We start from the raw sequence: 14,905 nt of genomic DNA, 5'->3' as shown, positions 1-14,905 counted from the left end.
TGGGTGATCCGTGTAGCCCGGAAGAGGTGTGGGCAGAGTTCAGTCGCCCTGTGGCAGGGGCCTGGGTGCTCACCGGTGCCCAGTGTCCCCCATCCATGGAGCTGCGGGAGACCCCTGCTCAATTAAAGGGCAAGGACAATTTAATGAGCTCCGCGTTTGTTCCTGTCTCTTCCAATTGCCCCTGAACTGGGGCAGCCCCTGGGCCTGCTGCCCTGGAGCCCTGCTGCAGAAGGCCAGGGACAAATCCTGCTGCCCTTGGGCCGGGAGCTTTGCCTGCACTAGCCAGATCCTGCGAACACTGCAGGGAAATGCGCCCCCTTTGCCAGGGAGCCCCCCTCCATGCACTCACGAAGGAAATGTTGCTAGGAGAGCAGGGCCCCACATGCCATGCGACGCACACACCTACTGTACAAAGCCGTTCCCTGCCCATCGGTGAAGGCGCGGGGTGTCTGTAATGCCCAGGCTCTGGCTGCCCACGCAGGCAGCCTCAGTTACTGATACTTGATAACTGTGATCCCCATCTCGAACAGGGTCAGCCAACCGACCTGAACCATCCAGGCCCGATTGAAGGGCTGCTGGCAGCTGGCAAAGAACCCAAGGACTGCACCCGACTGGCATGAACCGACAGGTGGCAGCCATGCACTTTCTCTGCAATGGAGGTGCCAACCCCAGAGCCTTTGGCTCCCAGCCTGCCACGCTCCATCTCATCAGCCTGTGCAGGGCCTGCAGTCTCCAAGCTCTCTCCGCACTAGCGGGGAGGAGGGCTGGAGTCAGGGGCCGCTGTTTGCCTGCATTTGGCCAGTGTGGCGAGCTGAGTCACACGTGCTCGCATACGCCATGACTGTGAATTTCTTCCAGGCCCGTAAGTTTACATGAGGTGTGAGATACAGGTGGGCGCAGGAGCTAAACCAACACTGACCGCCACTCACCCCCGTGCTCTCCCCCTGCCGTACATCAGCCCCTGGAAATCTATTAAGATCCCCATTTCCAGTTCAAAGGCCCATACACAACCCTCTTCTTCCAGGGGCGGGAGCAGTGCTGCCCATCCCCACCATGGCAGCAGGGAGGTCGAAGGGTGGGAAATACAGCAGGGGGGCACTGGGCTTTGGCTAAAGGGTGGGGTTTCAAATGCACTCAGCTCTCACTGACGGGAACAGCGAAAGGGCCAGCAACTGCACTGGGCCAGGCCAACCCTGAGCCCTGGGGACACTCCCATGCGAAGTGGGTGCAGCCCCCTGAGCCTATAGTACAGTTAGAGGCACCATGCTGGGGAGTCCCAGGGGTAGTGGGTGGGCCAAGGGCATAGGATTACTCCCCCCACCCATCAATCCATCCCCTTGCAGATATTGCTCCCTCCTCTGGGGCAGATGTGCCATCCAGTGTTGCTGCTTTTCATGCCAGGATCTCAAAGTGCTTTTCCCAGCAGTTAATGCTGTACCCTCACATCCCCACAGAGTAGGGCCTGGGGACTTCAGACACATACCCCCAAAGCCAGCTAAAAAACTGAACTGCTCTTCCTGGGAGGCAGCCCCCATCTGCCTGCCCTGAGAGCCAGTGCAGGAATGACCTCACCCCAATTGGCAAGGAGAAAGGGAGAGGGAGCCAAGCCTCTGCCTTTTCATCCCAGCTCTGCGATCCACTCCCTGTAGGCACAGTGGGTGAGTCACCTCCTCTGCTCCCCACGTGTAAAACAAGGAGCCCCTGCCCCTTCTCCTAGGGAGGAGACAGGGAAAGGAGCAGCTAAAGGAGCACGGGGTGCAGCGAGAATCCCCAGCGCCTGTAGCCGTGTATAACCCAACTGCAGCCAGCTGCTGAGGGGAGGGTGCGCTGTGCAGAGCCTTCACCAGGGAATGGCCCACGTTCTGGCAAGGGGAGGAGCAGCAGGAGAGGAAGCGGGCAGCAGCAGCGCCTGGGGGGCTCCCAGCTGTTCTTGGCCAGGTGATGCAGGAGCCTGCTCAGTACAGCGACAGTAAGGGACCTTTCTCAGAACCCCCTGGCACCCGCTCCCTGGAGAGCGCAGGCAACTGCACCGGCCGCCTCCCCCCCAGGATCAGACACTTCCCCCACTCTTTATTAGCCACCTCCCGGGGCTGGGCCAAGGCTGAGGCTGTCCTGAGAGCAGCAGGTGCAGCCCTGGAGCAGGTGGGGTCCAAGGGAGGGTTCCCTGCAGTCAAAGAGCAAAGGGCACGTCGCCCGCAGGGGAACGTTCCTTTTATTAAACAGCAATTTAAAAAGAGAGCGAGCAGGCCGCTGGCCAGGGCGCCTCCTCCGGCCCAGAGCCGGTGTCTGCCAAGCCCGAGTGACTGGCACGCAGCTTGCCTCCAGCCTGGGAACTTTAGCTAGAGGGTGTGCTGCTGCTTGCTGCAGCCCCTTCCCCAAGAGGCCTGGAGGAGTCCATGGTGAATGGCACGAGGCGCTGGTGAGAGCGGGAGGGAACGGGGAAGATTTTCACCCAGCTGCCCAGCTGGGGTGTGTGGAAGAGACAGTCAGCAGCAGCAGCAGCCTCACCCCCCAAGAGCAGGACACTGAGCCATTTACTGTCTGGGTGGGGTTTAAACAGGCTCAAGATACCAAGGCAACCCCCCCAGGCCCCGATACCCCCCCCCAGGTCTAACGGGCAATTCAAGCACAACAGGCTGACAAGGAGTGGGAGGATGGAACCACAGGCCCCCATTGCATCAAAGGGAACCAACTCCCACAAGGCGTTTAACCTTCGGAAAGCCCAGCCCATGGGTCCAGCGTGGGAGCTGGAAACCACCGCTGGCCTCAGCCCGCGAGCCATTGCTGGGAGTGATGGAGGGTCAGTAGAGTGAATGGAGCCATTGCAGTCAGTGCAGAGGGGTGCGGGAGCACTGACCTGGAGCAGTGTCTTTTATAAATATGCTAAAGCTACTCCAATAGTCTATTCACAGGGCTAGGGGCTCCAGAGTGGCACTAGCCACTAAAAAGGGATGGAGTCTGGAATCTCTTCAGAGCCCAAAACACAGGCCCATGCCGGCTGCTGGTCATCTCCCTGTTCTGCAGCCAGTACACGGCTTCAGAAAGGGCCTCCTGCCCAGAGGCCAGGTATCCCCAGCCATGATGTTGCTGTTAAATCCAACTCCATGCAGCAGTGAGTGATCCATGAGCCCAGTGACTTCCCGCCTTCCAGCTGCCACCTGGACATGGACTGCTGCCAAAAGCCACTTGTGACTTGCCCCACCCAGCAAGGGGCTCTCGGTGGCAGGTCCCAGGAGCAGTGCTCCTGGCGCAGCTCACAGGGTGCTCTCCAGCGTGTTGTAGTTGTCCTTGAAGCTCTTCAGCTCCAGGAAGTGTTTGGCACGTTTGCTCTTCTGGCTGGAAGGCAGGTAGGTGACCTGGATGGTGGCTGAGTTGGAGACATCAGGCGAGAGCGTGAGATCCTTCGCTGCTGACTGGTGCTGCCTCTGGCTGCTGCCCCCTCGCGCTTTGATACTGTGGAGGAAAAGGGGATGTTACTGAATCCACCTGGAACAGAGAGCAAGCCTTCCTGAGCGAATAATGAGACTGCAAGAAGCCTAATTAGATGTGCCAGTCAGTTAAATCAACGGGGTGCAGGCAAATTGTGGCAGGGTGTACTCTTTAACCTGTAAAAGGGACAGCCTAGGTGCGGTCAAGGAAAACACCAGAAGGAAACTGAACAACGGATGGGATCAGAAGCCATGCTGGCTGCTATAGGTTGCAGGCCCCAGGCCACTCCTGACTGGAGCCCTACAGACTTTGCTTTTCTGACTGTCAGTTTGGTTGCTCTGACTCACTCAGATGTAAGGGCCTTAAGAACTGGGTCAAGTGGCTCCTTCCCTGACGCCTCAGGGAAACGGAGACTGCCTGCCTCAGATTGTTTTGGAGGCCTTCTTAAAGGAGACACTTTGTCAGTTTGGTTTTGGCATCCCCCTTCTCAGGTCCTGTACAGACACAGCCAGCTGCACAGAGATGGGATCCTTACGCTGCAGAATTTCACCATCCACAACCCCCTTCAATGGATGGCCATGCAGACCAAGGCCCGGATGTTAAACATTCCCATCGCCAGTCAAACTTACATGTTCGTGAGCTCAGTCAGGGCACCCTGGTACTTCAGATATTCCGTCTTCCCAAAGACCTGAACACAAACAGAAGAGTGCCTTAGAGACCTTGGACTCTTGGTGTGCATTGTCCTTGATCCTATTCGCAGCAGCAGGCAGAACAGAGGGGAAATGTGTGCAATGCTGCAAGGCGAAAGACCTGGCTCTGCAGGAATCCACCCCCTTTGCAAAGACCAAAGAGAAGATCTGGGCTGACACTCACCCCTGTCCCATAGCGTGCAGTGTCATACCCATCCAGGAGGGTGTCAATCAAGGTTTTGCGAATGCCTCTGAATGGAGTGCTGGAATTTCTCAGCTCCAACAGGTAGGCATGGAAATTCTTTCCCATTAAGGACTGGGGGTGTCGGCCTTCTACATAAAATGGGATCTCTGAAAAAACAAAGTGACACAAGGATGCCAGTGATGGCGGGTCAGAGTGTGACACACACTCCAGGGGCCTGGAAGAACGCGCGTCCTGATGAGCGACCCAAACCATCCAACAAACTCCTCCTCCTGCACCTCTGCCTTTCTGACGGAGGCATCATACAGCAGAGACCAGGTTCTTGCTGCTGGCAGAGACACCAAAGCTAGGATGGTTCAACAAATCACTGCATCAAAAGGGAGCACATGAAAGACACTTTACAGCCAAAGTCTGCAGAAGCCTTTACTAATTGGGGGAGTTTCTCAGAAAAATCAAGCCCAGGTGTCTCAAATTGGACACCCAGAAAGTGAGGCACACAACAGTGTGAGATCCTTTCGGAAAGCCAGGCAGCTTAGTATTTGAGGAATGTCTTTTCCTGTGGCACTGTAGATAGTTTAGACAGGAAAGACGCAGTGTAAATAACTTCCCATGGCTTCTGCTGTGTGTTACGTTCTGTATTTTACTCACCTTGGCACTGACTAACCAGATCAAATTCACTTCTACTTCACTTTATTTGTGTCACGTACTAGTTTTCAACCTTTTCCTCTAGCAGAAATCTCTACCACTCTAGTGAGGACCCCAATTCCTTAGTTGGGAATCCCTCCCACCTAGGGATATGGTGGCAGCCCCCAGGCGGAGAACCCTTGTGCTAGCACAAGGCTATTGGCCTAGGCTCCAGAGGCATGTCCCCCACTGGCCACGCTCCCCACCTAAAGGCTTTCTCTTACCAGAAGCTCTGATTGCGTCCAGTGCCTTCATTCTGTACAAGTAGTTATAGCAACCTGGAAAAGAAAACACACAAACTGGTCTAGAGAAAGAAAACACACACACACCAGCAAGTTGGCACAAGCGGGGGCTGCGTGAACAGGAGATTATCCTGTTGGAGCCTTTCCCACAGCAATGAGGCTAGCCCCGTGCAAATCGCAGAATGACACTAATCCGATTATGCAGCACCAATGGTAACTGACAATCAGTTTCCTTTGTCTGGGGGTTTCTGCTCTGCTTGGTGAGAAAGGTAAAGTCGGGAGTGTCAGAGCAGAGGTGGCCCAGAAGCTATACACCATGGGCTGTGGCTGCTTTCCTCTGTGATATGGCAGAGGGGAACAACAGCTCCCTACACACTATTCCATTTTGAGCTGAATGGCTTCATTTCAGCCTGTGTGGTGGGAGCCTTGGTCGCCACAGGCTGCTTCTGTGTATTAAAGACAGGGGCAGGGCTGCAATCTGCTTGATTGTAACCAAGTCAGAGTAACAGTTAGGGATCATGCCAGGTTCTGGTGTGACAGGCTGCATGGTAACCATGAGCAGCTCAGCAACAGCGCCACCTGCCCCACGGAGAAGGACTGCGCCCCAAACAACACTGCAGCAGGACAGTTAATACTGTGGGAAGAGCCAGACAGGCTCAAAAGCTAGCAATGTAACTTCATAATTCCCAGATTCTGAGAGCAGTAGTGGGAGGACGTTTGCATTGTGGAGGTTGGAAGGCTGAACAAGAAGCCCTTTGATCATCCTCCCCCTCCACCCAATATACTCATCAATAAGTTAGGGTGCATATATTTAGAAGACACAGTACATTGGCTTCCTGGTGTCTCTAGCTGCAGGAGCCTGGCATCATCTTCAGCCAGGAGCCGGGGTTCATACTTAATGTCCTGTACCCTTGAGAGGCGAATGTCAATTTCCTCTTTCAGGTCCTGTCCAGAAGAGAACAATGGCATCTTACATTTATAGAGCACCCTCCTTCCCAAAGCATCTATGAATCCCAACAGACAGGGATCACTGCACCCAGCCCTGAGATGCAGCAATTATTTAACAATAGAAAGTAACACACTGCGACCATTTAATCCAGGAAGTGAAGATTCCCATAGTCAAGGAGAATTCAGAGAGTCAGAGCACAGCTATCAGGCCTGGTGTCCACTTAAAAGTTAGGTTTCAGAGTAACAGCCGTGTTAGTCTGTATTCGCAAAAAGAAAAGGAGTACTTGTGGCACCTTAGAGACTAACCAATTTATTTGAGCATGAGCTTTCGTGAGCTACAGCTCACTTCATCGGATGCATATCGTGGAAACTGCAGCAGACATTATATACACACAGAGACCATGAAACAATACCTCCTCCCGCCCCACTGTCCTGCTGGTAATAGCTTATCTAAAGCGATCATCAAGTTGGGCCATTTCCAGCACAAATCCAGGTTCTCACCTTCCGCGCCCCCCCCCAACTCACTTCCTGCTGGTAATAGCCCATCCAAAGTGACCACTCTCTTCAAAATGTGTATGATAATCAAGGTGGGCCATTTCCTGCACAAATCCAGGTTCTCTCACCCCCTCACCCCCCTCCAAAAAGTGGTCACTTTGGATGGGCTATTACCAGCAGGAGAGTGAGTTGGGGGGGGGGCGGAGGGTGAGAAAACCTGGATTTGTGCTGGAAATGGCCCAACTTGATGATCAGTTTAGATAAGCTATTACCAGCAGGACAGTGGGGCGGGAGGAGGTATTGTTTCATGGTCTCTGTGTGTATATAATGTCTTCTGCAGTTTCCACTGTATGCATCCGATGAAGTGAGTTGTAGCTCTCGAAAGCTCATGCTCAAATAAATTTGTTAGTCTCTAAGGTGCCACAAGTACTCCTTTTTTTTTTTTTAAAGTTAGGTCAACATAGCTATGGCGCTCAGGGGTGTGAAAAATTCACACCTCAGAGCCACAGCTACCCCGACTTAGCCCCAAGAGTAGGTACAATTAGGTTGACTTAAGAACATTTTGATTGACCCAGCTATCATCAGGGAGGTGGAGGTCCTACCGTGACAGAAAACCCCCTTTGGTCTCTGCAGGAAGACTCAGTGCTACAGCCCTACATCGGCATAGCTACGGGGCCAGAGCTGTGCTGCTGGAGTGCTCCGCGTGTAGACGTGGCCATCAGAGCTTTCCTTTAGCCAGGACACCACAGCTGATGTCCTGACTCTTACAAAGTGCATCACAAAACCTGTAACAAGAGCATTGATTTTAAGACTCATCAGAAAGATGGTATCCTCCTGGAGCAGGGCATTCCTTAGCTCCTGGCTGGAGCATTGGGTGCATGGTGCATCATGGGGAAAAGAAGAGCCAAGACCATCTCCTACAGCACCTAGCTGTTCCCTGAAGGTCTCCCATCTAAGAACTGCCCCCCTGGCCCTGCTTAGCTTGGGATATAGCTGCAGCGTAGGAAAATAGGAAGCATCAGCACACACAAAGCCTTATGGAAACAAGCAGATCGATCACCCAACGCATAACCTCCCCCTCCCGCGGCCAGCAGGAGGCAAGCCCCACACACGGACCTTGGGGGCGTGTTGTCCAACCGGCACATGGGGCCCCCGGCGGGACTTCATGGCGAAGCGCATTATCTGCCTTTTCACAAAGATGAAGAGCAGCACAAACACCTAGTCAAACACAGCAGGAGAGAGACACGGTTAGAACCCAGCAGAGCCAAACCCTCCTGCCTCGGGGGCCGGGGCCCCAACCGGGCCTCTGCGCTGCGAGGGGTCCTGGCTGCAGCTTCCAATGCCCGGGGGAACGAGGCGCCAGCGGAGAGGCCGGGGGCTGATTTCAGAGCAGCGGGCGGGGAGCCCGAGGGTGCAGCCCTCGACGGCCCTTTTAAAGGGGCCTCCCCACCGCCGTCTCCCCTGGGTGGGGGCAGGGGACACTGGAGAGGTCGCGCGGGCCCCCCCGCCCACTATGGGGGCCCCTCCCCCCCCACAGGACCCCAGCGCGGGGGCCCCCCGCCCACTATGGGGGCCCCTCCCCCCCCACGGGACCCCAGCGCGGGGGCCCCCCGCCCACTATGGGGGCCCCTCCCCCCCCACGGGACCCCAGCGCGGGACGCCCCCCGCCCACTATGGGGGCCCCTCCCCCCCCACGGGACCCCAGCGCGGGACGCCCCCGCCCACTATGGGGACCCCTCCCCCCCAACGGGACCCCAGCGCGGGACCCCCCCGCCCACTATGGGGGCCCCTCCCCCCCAACGGGACCCCAGCGCGGGACCCCCCCGCCCACTATGGGGGCCCCTCCCCCCCAACAGGACCCCAGCGCGGGACGCCCCCGCCCACTATGGGGGCCCCTCCCCCCCAACAGGACCCCAGCGCGGGACCCCCCGCCCACTATGGGGGCCCCTCCCCCCCAACAGGACCCCAGCGCGGGACGCCCCCCCCGCCGCTCCTCCACCCTCGATGGGGGCCCGGGCAGGCGCCTCGCTCCGCCCCCGCTCTCCGCCCGGCGCCCCCTCAGGCCGGGGCCGGGGCCGCGGCCTCACCAGGCTCCCGTAGGCCATCACCAGCACCACGTTGACCCCGGAGAGCCAGTTGCTGCCGGACGTCGCCATCCCCGGCCCGGCCCGACCCGGGGTCCCGCAACAACATGGCGGCCGCTGAGGCCACAGTGCGGCCGCGTCACGTGACGGGGGCGGGCGGGAAACGGGGGCGGCGCGCCCGGCCAAGCGCCAGAAACCATGTGACCCAGGGCGGGCCAAGGAGAGGCGCGAGGCCGAGCCACGTGACAGGCGGGAGCGGCGACAGAGGCCCCCGCCGGGGTCACGTGGCGGGGGCGGCCTGAAGCCGGTCTGGCCCCGCCCTCTCCTGGGTCACGTGATGGGGCGGGCGCCGCTGGGTAGTTGTCAGTGTGGGGGAGACTCAGGTAAAGTTGGTAACGCGGAGGCGGCGGCGGCCCCGGTAATTGCGCGCGGCCCCTTTAAATCCCGGCCCCGGCCGGGCGCCCCTCCCTCAGCCCGGGGAGGGCGGCAGCGGCCGGCGTGGGCCCCGGGCCAGGGGGAGGCGGCCCCGGCCCCGCTCCCTGCCCGGATCCGGACGCCGTGCGGCGGGTTTTGTTTACGGTCGGCTTCGCGGCCTAGTGGGCCCGGCCGAAGCCGGGGGCTCGCGTAGTGCGCGCGGCCGGGCGCGGGGAGGGGGTCGCGGGCGGGCGGCCGGGCCCGGGCCCGGGGGCGATGGTGGGGGGCGGGGAATGGCGGCAGCGGCCATGAGGGCGGAAGCGGCGCCGCGGCCGGGCTCCGACCCTCCCCCCCCACCTCCGTCCTGCCGGCTCCGAGGGAGCTGCCCGGCCTGGCCCCGCGCCCTCGGCCGCTGCCGCCTTGACCTCCCCGCCGGATGGAGCTCCCTGGTTGCCGCCCCTGCCCCCTGCGCGGGGGGCGCCCCGCCCCGCACAATGGCCAGGCAGCTGCCTGCCGCCGCGCTCCCCCCGGGCCCTGCGCTCCCCCCGGGCCCTGCGCTCCCCGGCCGCGCTTCTTGCGCCGTGTGCTTGCCCGGGGGTCTCGCTGCGGGGGCCCAGCGCCTCCCCCCAGGGGCCGCGCAGCCCCGCTGGCTGATCCCTTTGCTCTGGGCGCAGCCTCTCAAAGCCCCCAGCCCTGCTGGCCTCGAGAGCCCGCAGCGGGGTGAGCCCATCGGCGCCTGGCGAGAGCCACCCTCTTCGCTGCTGTTGGCCCTCAGGGCGTGAAACCTTTCTGGCCCTGTGGGCGGCTCATCCCCATTGTCCGCTGCTGGATCTGCCCTTCCCTCTCCCGAGCAGACTGATGCCAGTGCTGGCCGCTGGGAGCTTCTAGAGTTCTCCTCCTGTCACTGCACAGTGACTCCTTCACCCCCGGGGCCGCCCTCGTGTCCCGCTGGTGGATATAACAGCCGTGGGTTTATTTCCGTCGCGTTCCCTACACCAGGTTGCTTTAGAAAGGCACTCCTGACCGCTTGTAGCAGTTGTGCAGACGCTTGTGTGTGGCACCCTTTGCTCAGGTGAGCTCTGTAGGGCTTTACTGACTGTATCTGGAAACATAACTATGCGCAGCATCAGGGTACCCAGTGCTAATAGTCTCTGGCCTGGAACAGGGTGAATTAAAGGAAATGGTCCAGTCTTCTACACTTCTGTAGTGCTGTGCATCTCATGCATTTATTACATAACCTGCTCCTCACAATCCAGCATAATCTGAGTTTAGGTAGAGCTCCAATTACCAAGATATTCACAGGAGCCTGCAGCAAATTGGAATAATAATATATGGTACTTGTAGGTCCTGAGGGATCATTCTGGTTCGTTGACATCCACCCCAGTTCGGAATCGCATGTTACAGTATATTTATGTAGCCTTTGAAACTATCTGTTCAGATTTCAGAGTAACAGCTGTGTTAGTCTGTGTTCGCAAAAGGAAAAGGCGTACTTGTGGCACCTTGTTGCATCCGATGAAGTGAGCTGTAGCTCACAAAAGCTCATGCTCAAATAAATGGGTTAGTCTCTAAGGTGCCACAAGTCCTCCTTTTCTATCTGTTCAGAGCTTCCCAGTAAAATAATGACAGGTTTCAGCGTAGCAGCCGTGTTAGTCTGTATTCGCAAAAACAAGAATAATGGTCGCTAATACCACATTAAGATTTCGGTAGTGCTTTATCTCTCAGCATTTTGCGAAAATCTGTATTTTCTATACCCATGAATTATTTCATCCATAACTGAAATGTATTTGCTTCTTTGCGAAATGTGGCATAACTCTTACAGACTATCCCTCTGTGCCAGGCTCTTTCTGGTGCACACGCTCCCCAGCAGTGCAGAATAATCATTCTAAATACTTTGCCCTTCTGTAGTCCTTTCATCTGAGACCTTAGAGCCTTTTTCAAATGTTAATGAAGCTTCATGGAGGGGGTGTGAAAATATCATCATTCTCTTCTAACAGATAGGGAAACTGAGGCTGAGTCATGCTGTGACTTGCCTAAAGTCACGCAGGGAGTCTGGCAGAGCTGGGAATAGAACCCAGGTCACCTCCATCTGTTTTGTGCTCTGAACACTTCTTGCAATCGTGCATTTGACTGAGAGATCTCTGCTCTACAAAATGCAACTGAGCCAGGATTTTTGATGGAACACAGATTATTATAAATCTTACATTTCTTTGTCTCCCTTTTCCCAAAATACCTACTAGCCTGCATAGACAGGAATCTCTTCTACCCGTGAAATGAAAAGCAGTGGAAAATAAGTTCAGAAAGTGAAGAGTAACTGCAGAGTAAATTATTAAAAACATAAATTAAAATGATAGTAAATTAAATTGCAAGCTCCTTGAGGTGTAGTGGTCGTGTCATAACATAGTTGTGGAGCACTGTGGCTTTGTCTGATCCTATATAAATATAGTGTTTCCCTTTTTGGCATATAATTCAGAAGTCAAACTGATTTGATAATGTTTTTCATTTCTCTAGTTCATTTCATTCTAGAATACCAGGGACACAATGGAAGGAAACTGGAATCACTATTTTATTTATATAGCATCTGCCTCGAAGTACAAGATGCTTTACAATTTAAAAAGAAATATACAGGTAAAATGAGTGACCAAAAGACCAGTTAGAAACTTCAATTAGATCAGACTGTTGCTGTTTCTGTGTGATAGCGTTTCAGATGTCAGACTCCTGGTCTAATATTCTGCATTTTTAATAGTGCTTAATCCCTAAGGGTTCTGAAGGGCTGCGCAAACTAGAGTATGATCCTGGAGTGAATTCTTGGTAGGTGGAACCCTGGGCCTACCCAGAGCCTCACTGAAGTCTGTGGGGCACTGCACAGAGCTCATTGCAGGGTTGGGATCAGAACAGATACTTATATCAGTAGTTGCTTGCTGAGCTTTATACATAATGGTTATTTAATTCACCATTGAAATGCTGCTGTGCCAGGATTGAAACATGGCAGCTGTTAAACCGGTGCCTAGGAACTGCATAAGGGTTTAGGACAAGAAAGTAATAGAACAATATCCTATTGAAATTGCATATTAAGTTAGTACAGTATGAAACATGCATTATTACTTCCCTCTGGGCCTGCAATTCTGATGCCAAATTTAGTTTAATATGATAACTTGTTTGTCTGTGAAATATTTAGTGCTGGAGTAGATGTACCAGTGAGGAATAAGAGTAATGTTAGGGGAAGAATCGGGTATGGGGTGGGAGGGGGAGTTTGCTGGGATGGCTTTTTGTTTTCTGGCTTCTGTTAAAGTTTCTGCAGTGCTTTAAGGAGGGGGGGGGAGTTTTCTTCATTGACTCTACCCCCAAATGTTCTTATTGAGCAATGAGCCCTGTAGCATGAGTTTATTATGCTTTGTATCAGGCGGTGATACTGTTAGAGCCATTCTGGCAAATGCTAACAAATATCGTCTCATTGTTTCCTGGTGCTTCCCCTCTGTGTGTATCAGTCTCTTGTTTTATACTTGGATTTTAAGATGCTTGGGACAGAGATTATCTTCTTGTTCTGTTTTTGTATAGTGCGCAGCACAGTTGGTCCCGGTCCATGACTAGGACTCCTAAGTGCTGTGGTAATGCAAATAATAACAACAAAGGCAGGTGATTGTTACCCCCATGTTATAGACCGAAAAAGTGAGGCAGAGGTTGTGGTTTGTCATAGTGTATCAGTCTGAGCTAGAACTCAGGAGTGTGGAGGTGATTTGTGTGTCAAACGTTATTTGGCAATAAGATTTTTGCAGACTTGCCCATCGGGTAACAGATTTTATTGCTGAAGGAACTGAGCAAGATCTGGAAGTTTCAAAAAGTTCTGAAAAATCACTATTATTTAGGAGTCTTTGTATGTTTAAAGATGTTTAAGATGTGGATATCCCAAGGAGGTGGACGACTTGACCTTTTGTGGGAAATTGCAGGAAAGATTGCATTAGAAGCATTCATTCAAGTGAACAACAGAAGCTGGTACAGGCCATCTCTCACTGAAGAAGCAAAATAGTGTTGCAGGTTTACAAACACAGTGCAAAGCTAACTTTAGGGGCTTCTGCTTTGTGCTCCAAAGGAAAGAGGCAGTTGCACTGTCTACTCACTGTCTTTGAAGATTTAGATTTCCCATCCCTTAACACTGCCTCATGCTGAGAGGCTTTTCACTCGCTCCACCCTCCTACAGTACATTGGTTCCCACTTGAGGGAACAATTGATCTCCATGAATAAAGTTTCAGATAAGATACTGATCACTTGTTTCTCTTGCTGAGGTTTCTGTCTGCATGCATTATTTGTTCCTTCTTAGATTAGGGAGGTCCCAAGTGCTGCTAGTGAAGGGCCTATCGCTCCAGAGGTAGAGCTGATAGCCTTATTATCCCAGGGGTAAAGTATTCAAAGTTACTTAGTTCATAGGCTCATAAATAACTGAAATCCTCCTTGGTGCTTTTGAACGTACCTGGCATTCTTTATTCTTTGGAGCCGTTTAGGTATGGTGAGATTGCACAAGGTGTTACTGTCACTGCCGGACTTTCCTTGCATTGGGGGTGTAGGGATTTGCAATTTAATTTGGCTGTGATATATTTTCTATGCCAAACTATGTCTGGACAGGAAGTCCTGAAATGATCATATAGCATTGCTGAAAGTGCCTCACTAGTTGCTGTGCCCTACATCGAACATGGGCGAAGTGATTTAATCCTGAGTAGAATTTTTGAAGGGTTTTGGAATCCCTCAGATGATATTTATAGCACTCTTCTTTCCGGAGTGTACTGGATTATAGATGACAAATTAATATTCCTAGAACAGGGTCACAGCCCAAATTACCTGGGTTTGTGTTTGAAGATGAGAGCTCTCTATTTCAAACAAATGTTGGAAACATCTTGACTTGGAGAGTCACATCCCCACCTTTCTGTGGGATGCGGGGAGTGATGAACTTGTGAGGAGCAGAGGATGAAAGCAATGAGAACAGAGGTTCAGTTGATGGTCTTGAGGCTTTGAGCTGTTTGTTTTTGTGCACTTATAAAGTGTCCACCAGGGTAGCGTTGAGGTGCCTCTAAGCCATGTAGATGGAACGATCCGCGTTGACGAATGCTAATTTATATTCCTCAGCCTCTTGCATTTGAGCAGTGGAATGTTAAAGGCTGCCTCCTACTACGGAGACACATTTCTGCTCCAAAGATTTAGTCATGTAGATTTGGGGGAGGCGGGGGTGGGGGGTGGGAGGCAGTCCTCTATGCAGGAACAGCCTGGGGTGTCTCAGCATGGGTGCAATGTTGTATCTTTCAGATATTGCGTATTACATGTTAGGGCTTCAGGAAATAGGAGAAGGTGGGTGGCCTTTTACTTTCACATCTCTGGAAATAGAGTTGGTTTATAGTGGTTTTGGGGGTATAAACTTTACTTTGGTGTCCCACCCACTCAATACCCAGAGCCTTGGTACTGCCTTTTGTTTTCCGTTTCTAACCGTCTGTTCTCTCCTCTCTCCCTCCCCCCGCAGAGTTCTACCTTGTAAATACTGTTATTTGTATATACTGTAAATGATGACATCGGTGGGCACTAGCCGAGCCCGGGGGCCCTGGGAGCAGACACAGGCACAGAGCCAGACACAGCACAAGCAGCGGCCACAGGTAAGGGAGTGTCCATGGAAACCAGCTGGCTTGGACATGGAGACTTGGCACCTTCAGCTGCTCCAAGCAGTTGGCTAATAATTGG

General features: G+C 53.9%; 2 protein-coding genes across 24 annotated transcripts in view; one reads left to right on the top strand and one right to left on the bottom strand.

Annotated features, from left to right (window-relative positions):
* Positions 1 to 2,196: 2,196 nt before the first annotated feature.
* LOC311512603 (protein C1orf43 homolog) lies at positions 2,197 to 8,927 on the bottom strand. The gene is made up of 7 exons (XM_084613919.1): positions 8,777 to 8,927; positions 7,806 to 7,907; positions 6,074 to 6,191; positions 5,229 to 5,282; positions 4,303 to 4,469; positions 4,059 to 4,117; positions 2,197 to 3,453 (listed from the first exon to the last, which is right to left on the bottom strand). Exons 1-7 carry the CDS (start codon positions 8,843 to 8,845, stop codon positions 3,255 to 3,257), a joined length of 768 nt encoding a protein of 255 aa, XP_084470045.1. The 5' UTR covers positions 8,846 to 8,927; the 3' UTR covers positions 2,197 to 3,254.
* Positions 8,928 to 9,083: 156 nt separating this feature from the next.
* UBAP2L (ubiquitin associated protein 2 like) overlaps positions 9,084 to 14,905 on the top strand; it is a 43,923-nt gene continuing 38,101 nt past the window's right edge. For 10 of the 23 annotated variants that reach the window (XM_084613908.1, XM_084613904.1, XM_084613909.1 and 7 more), the window contains exons 1-2: positions 9,086 to 9,156; positions 14,691 to 14,820. In XM_084613908.1, coding sequence (XP_084470034.1) covers positions 14,731 to 14,820 — 90 coding nt within the window. In that variant the 5' untranslated portion in view covers positions 9,086 to 9,156; positions 14,691 to 14,730. The other 13 variants (XM_084613907.1, XM_084613903.1, XM_084613896.1 and 10 more) reach the window with 4 other exon arrangements.

This window comes from Lepidochelys olivacea, assembly GCF_965140295.1.
Source record: "Lepidochelys olivacea isolate rLepOli2 genome assembly, chromosome: 24".
Lineage (NCBI taxonomy): Eukaryota > Metazoa > Chordata > Testudines > Cheloniidae > Lepidochelys > Lepidochelys olivacea.
Note: the sequence above shows the minus strand (reverse complement) of the source record. Positions and strands in the feature narration are given on the sequence as shown.

Bases quoted from the DNA above. Each gene is read 5' to 3' on its own strand.
- LOC311512603 (XM_084613919.1), bottom strand. From the start codon at position 8,845: ATGGCGACGTCCGGCAGCAACTGGCTCTCCGGGGTCAACGTGGTGCTG. The intron at 5,283-6,073 runs GTACTGTGTCTT...TTTCTTTTCCAG, and splicing joins AGAGACACCAGGAAGCCAAT to GTTGCTATAACTACTTGTAC. The intron at 4,118-4,302 runs GTGAGTGTCAGC...GTTTGTGTTCAG, and splicing joins CTGCACGCTATGGGACAGGG to GTCTTTGGGAAGACGGAATA.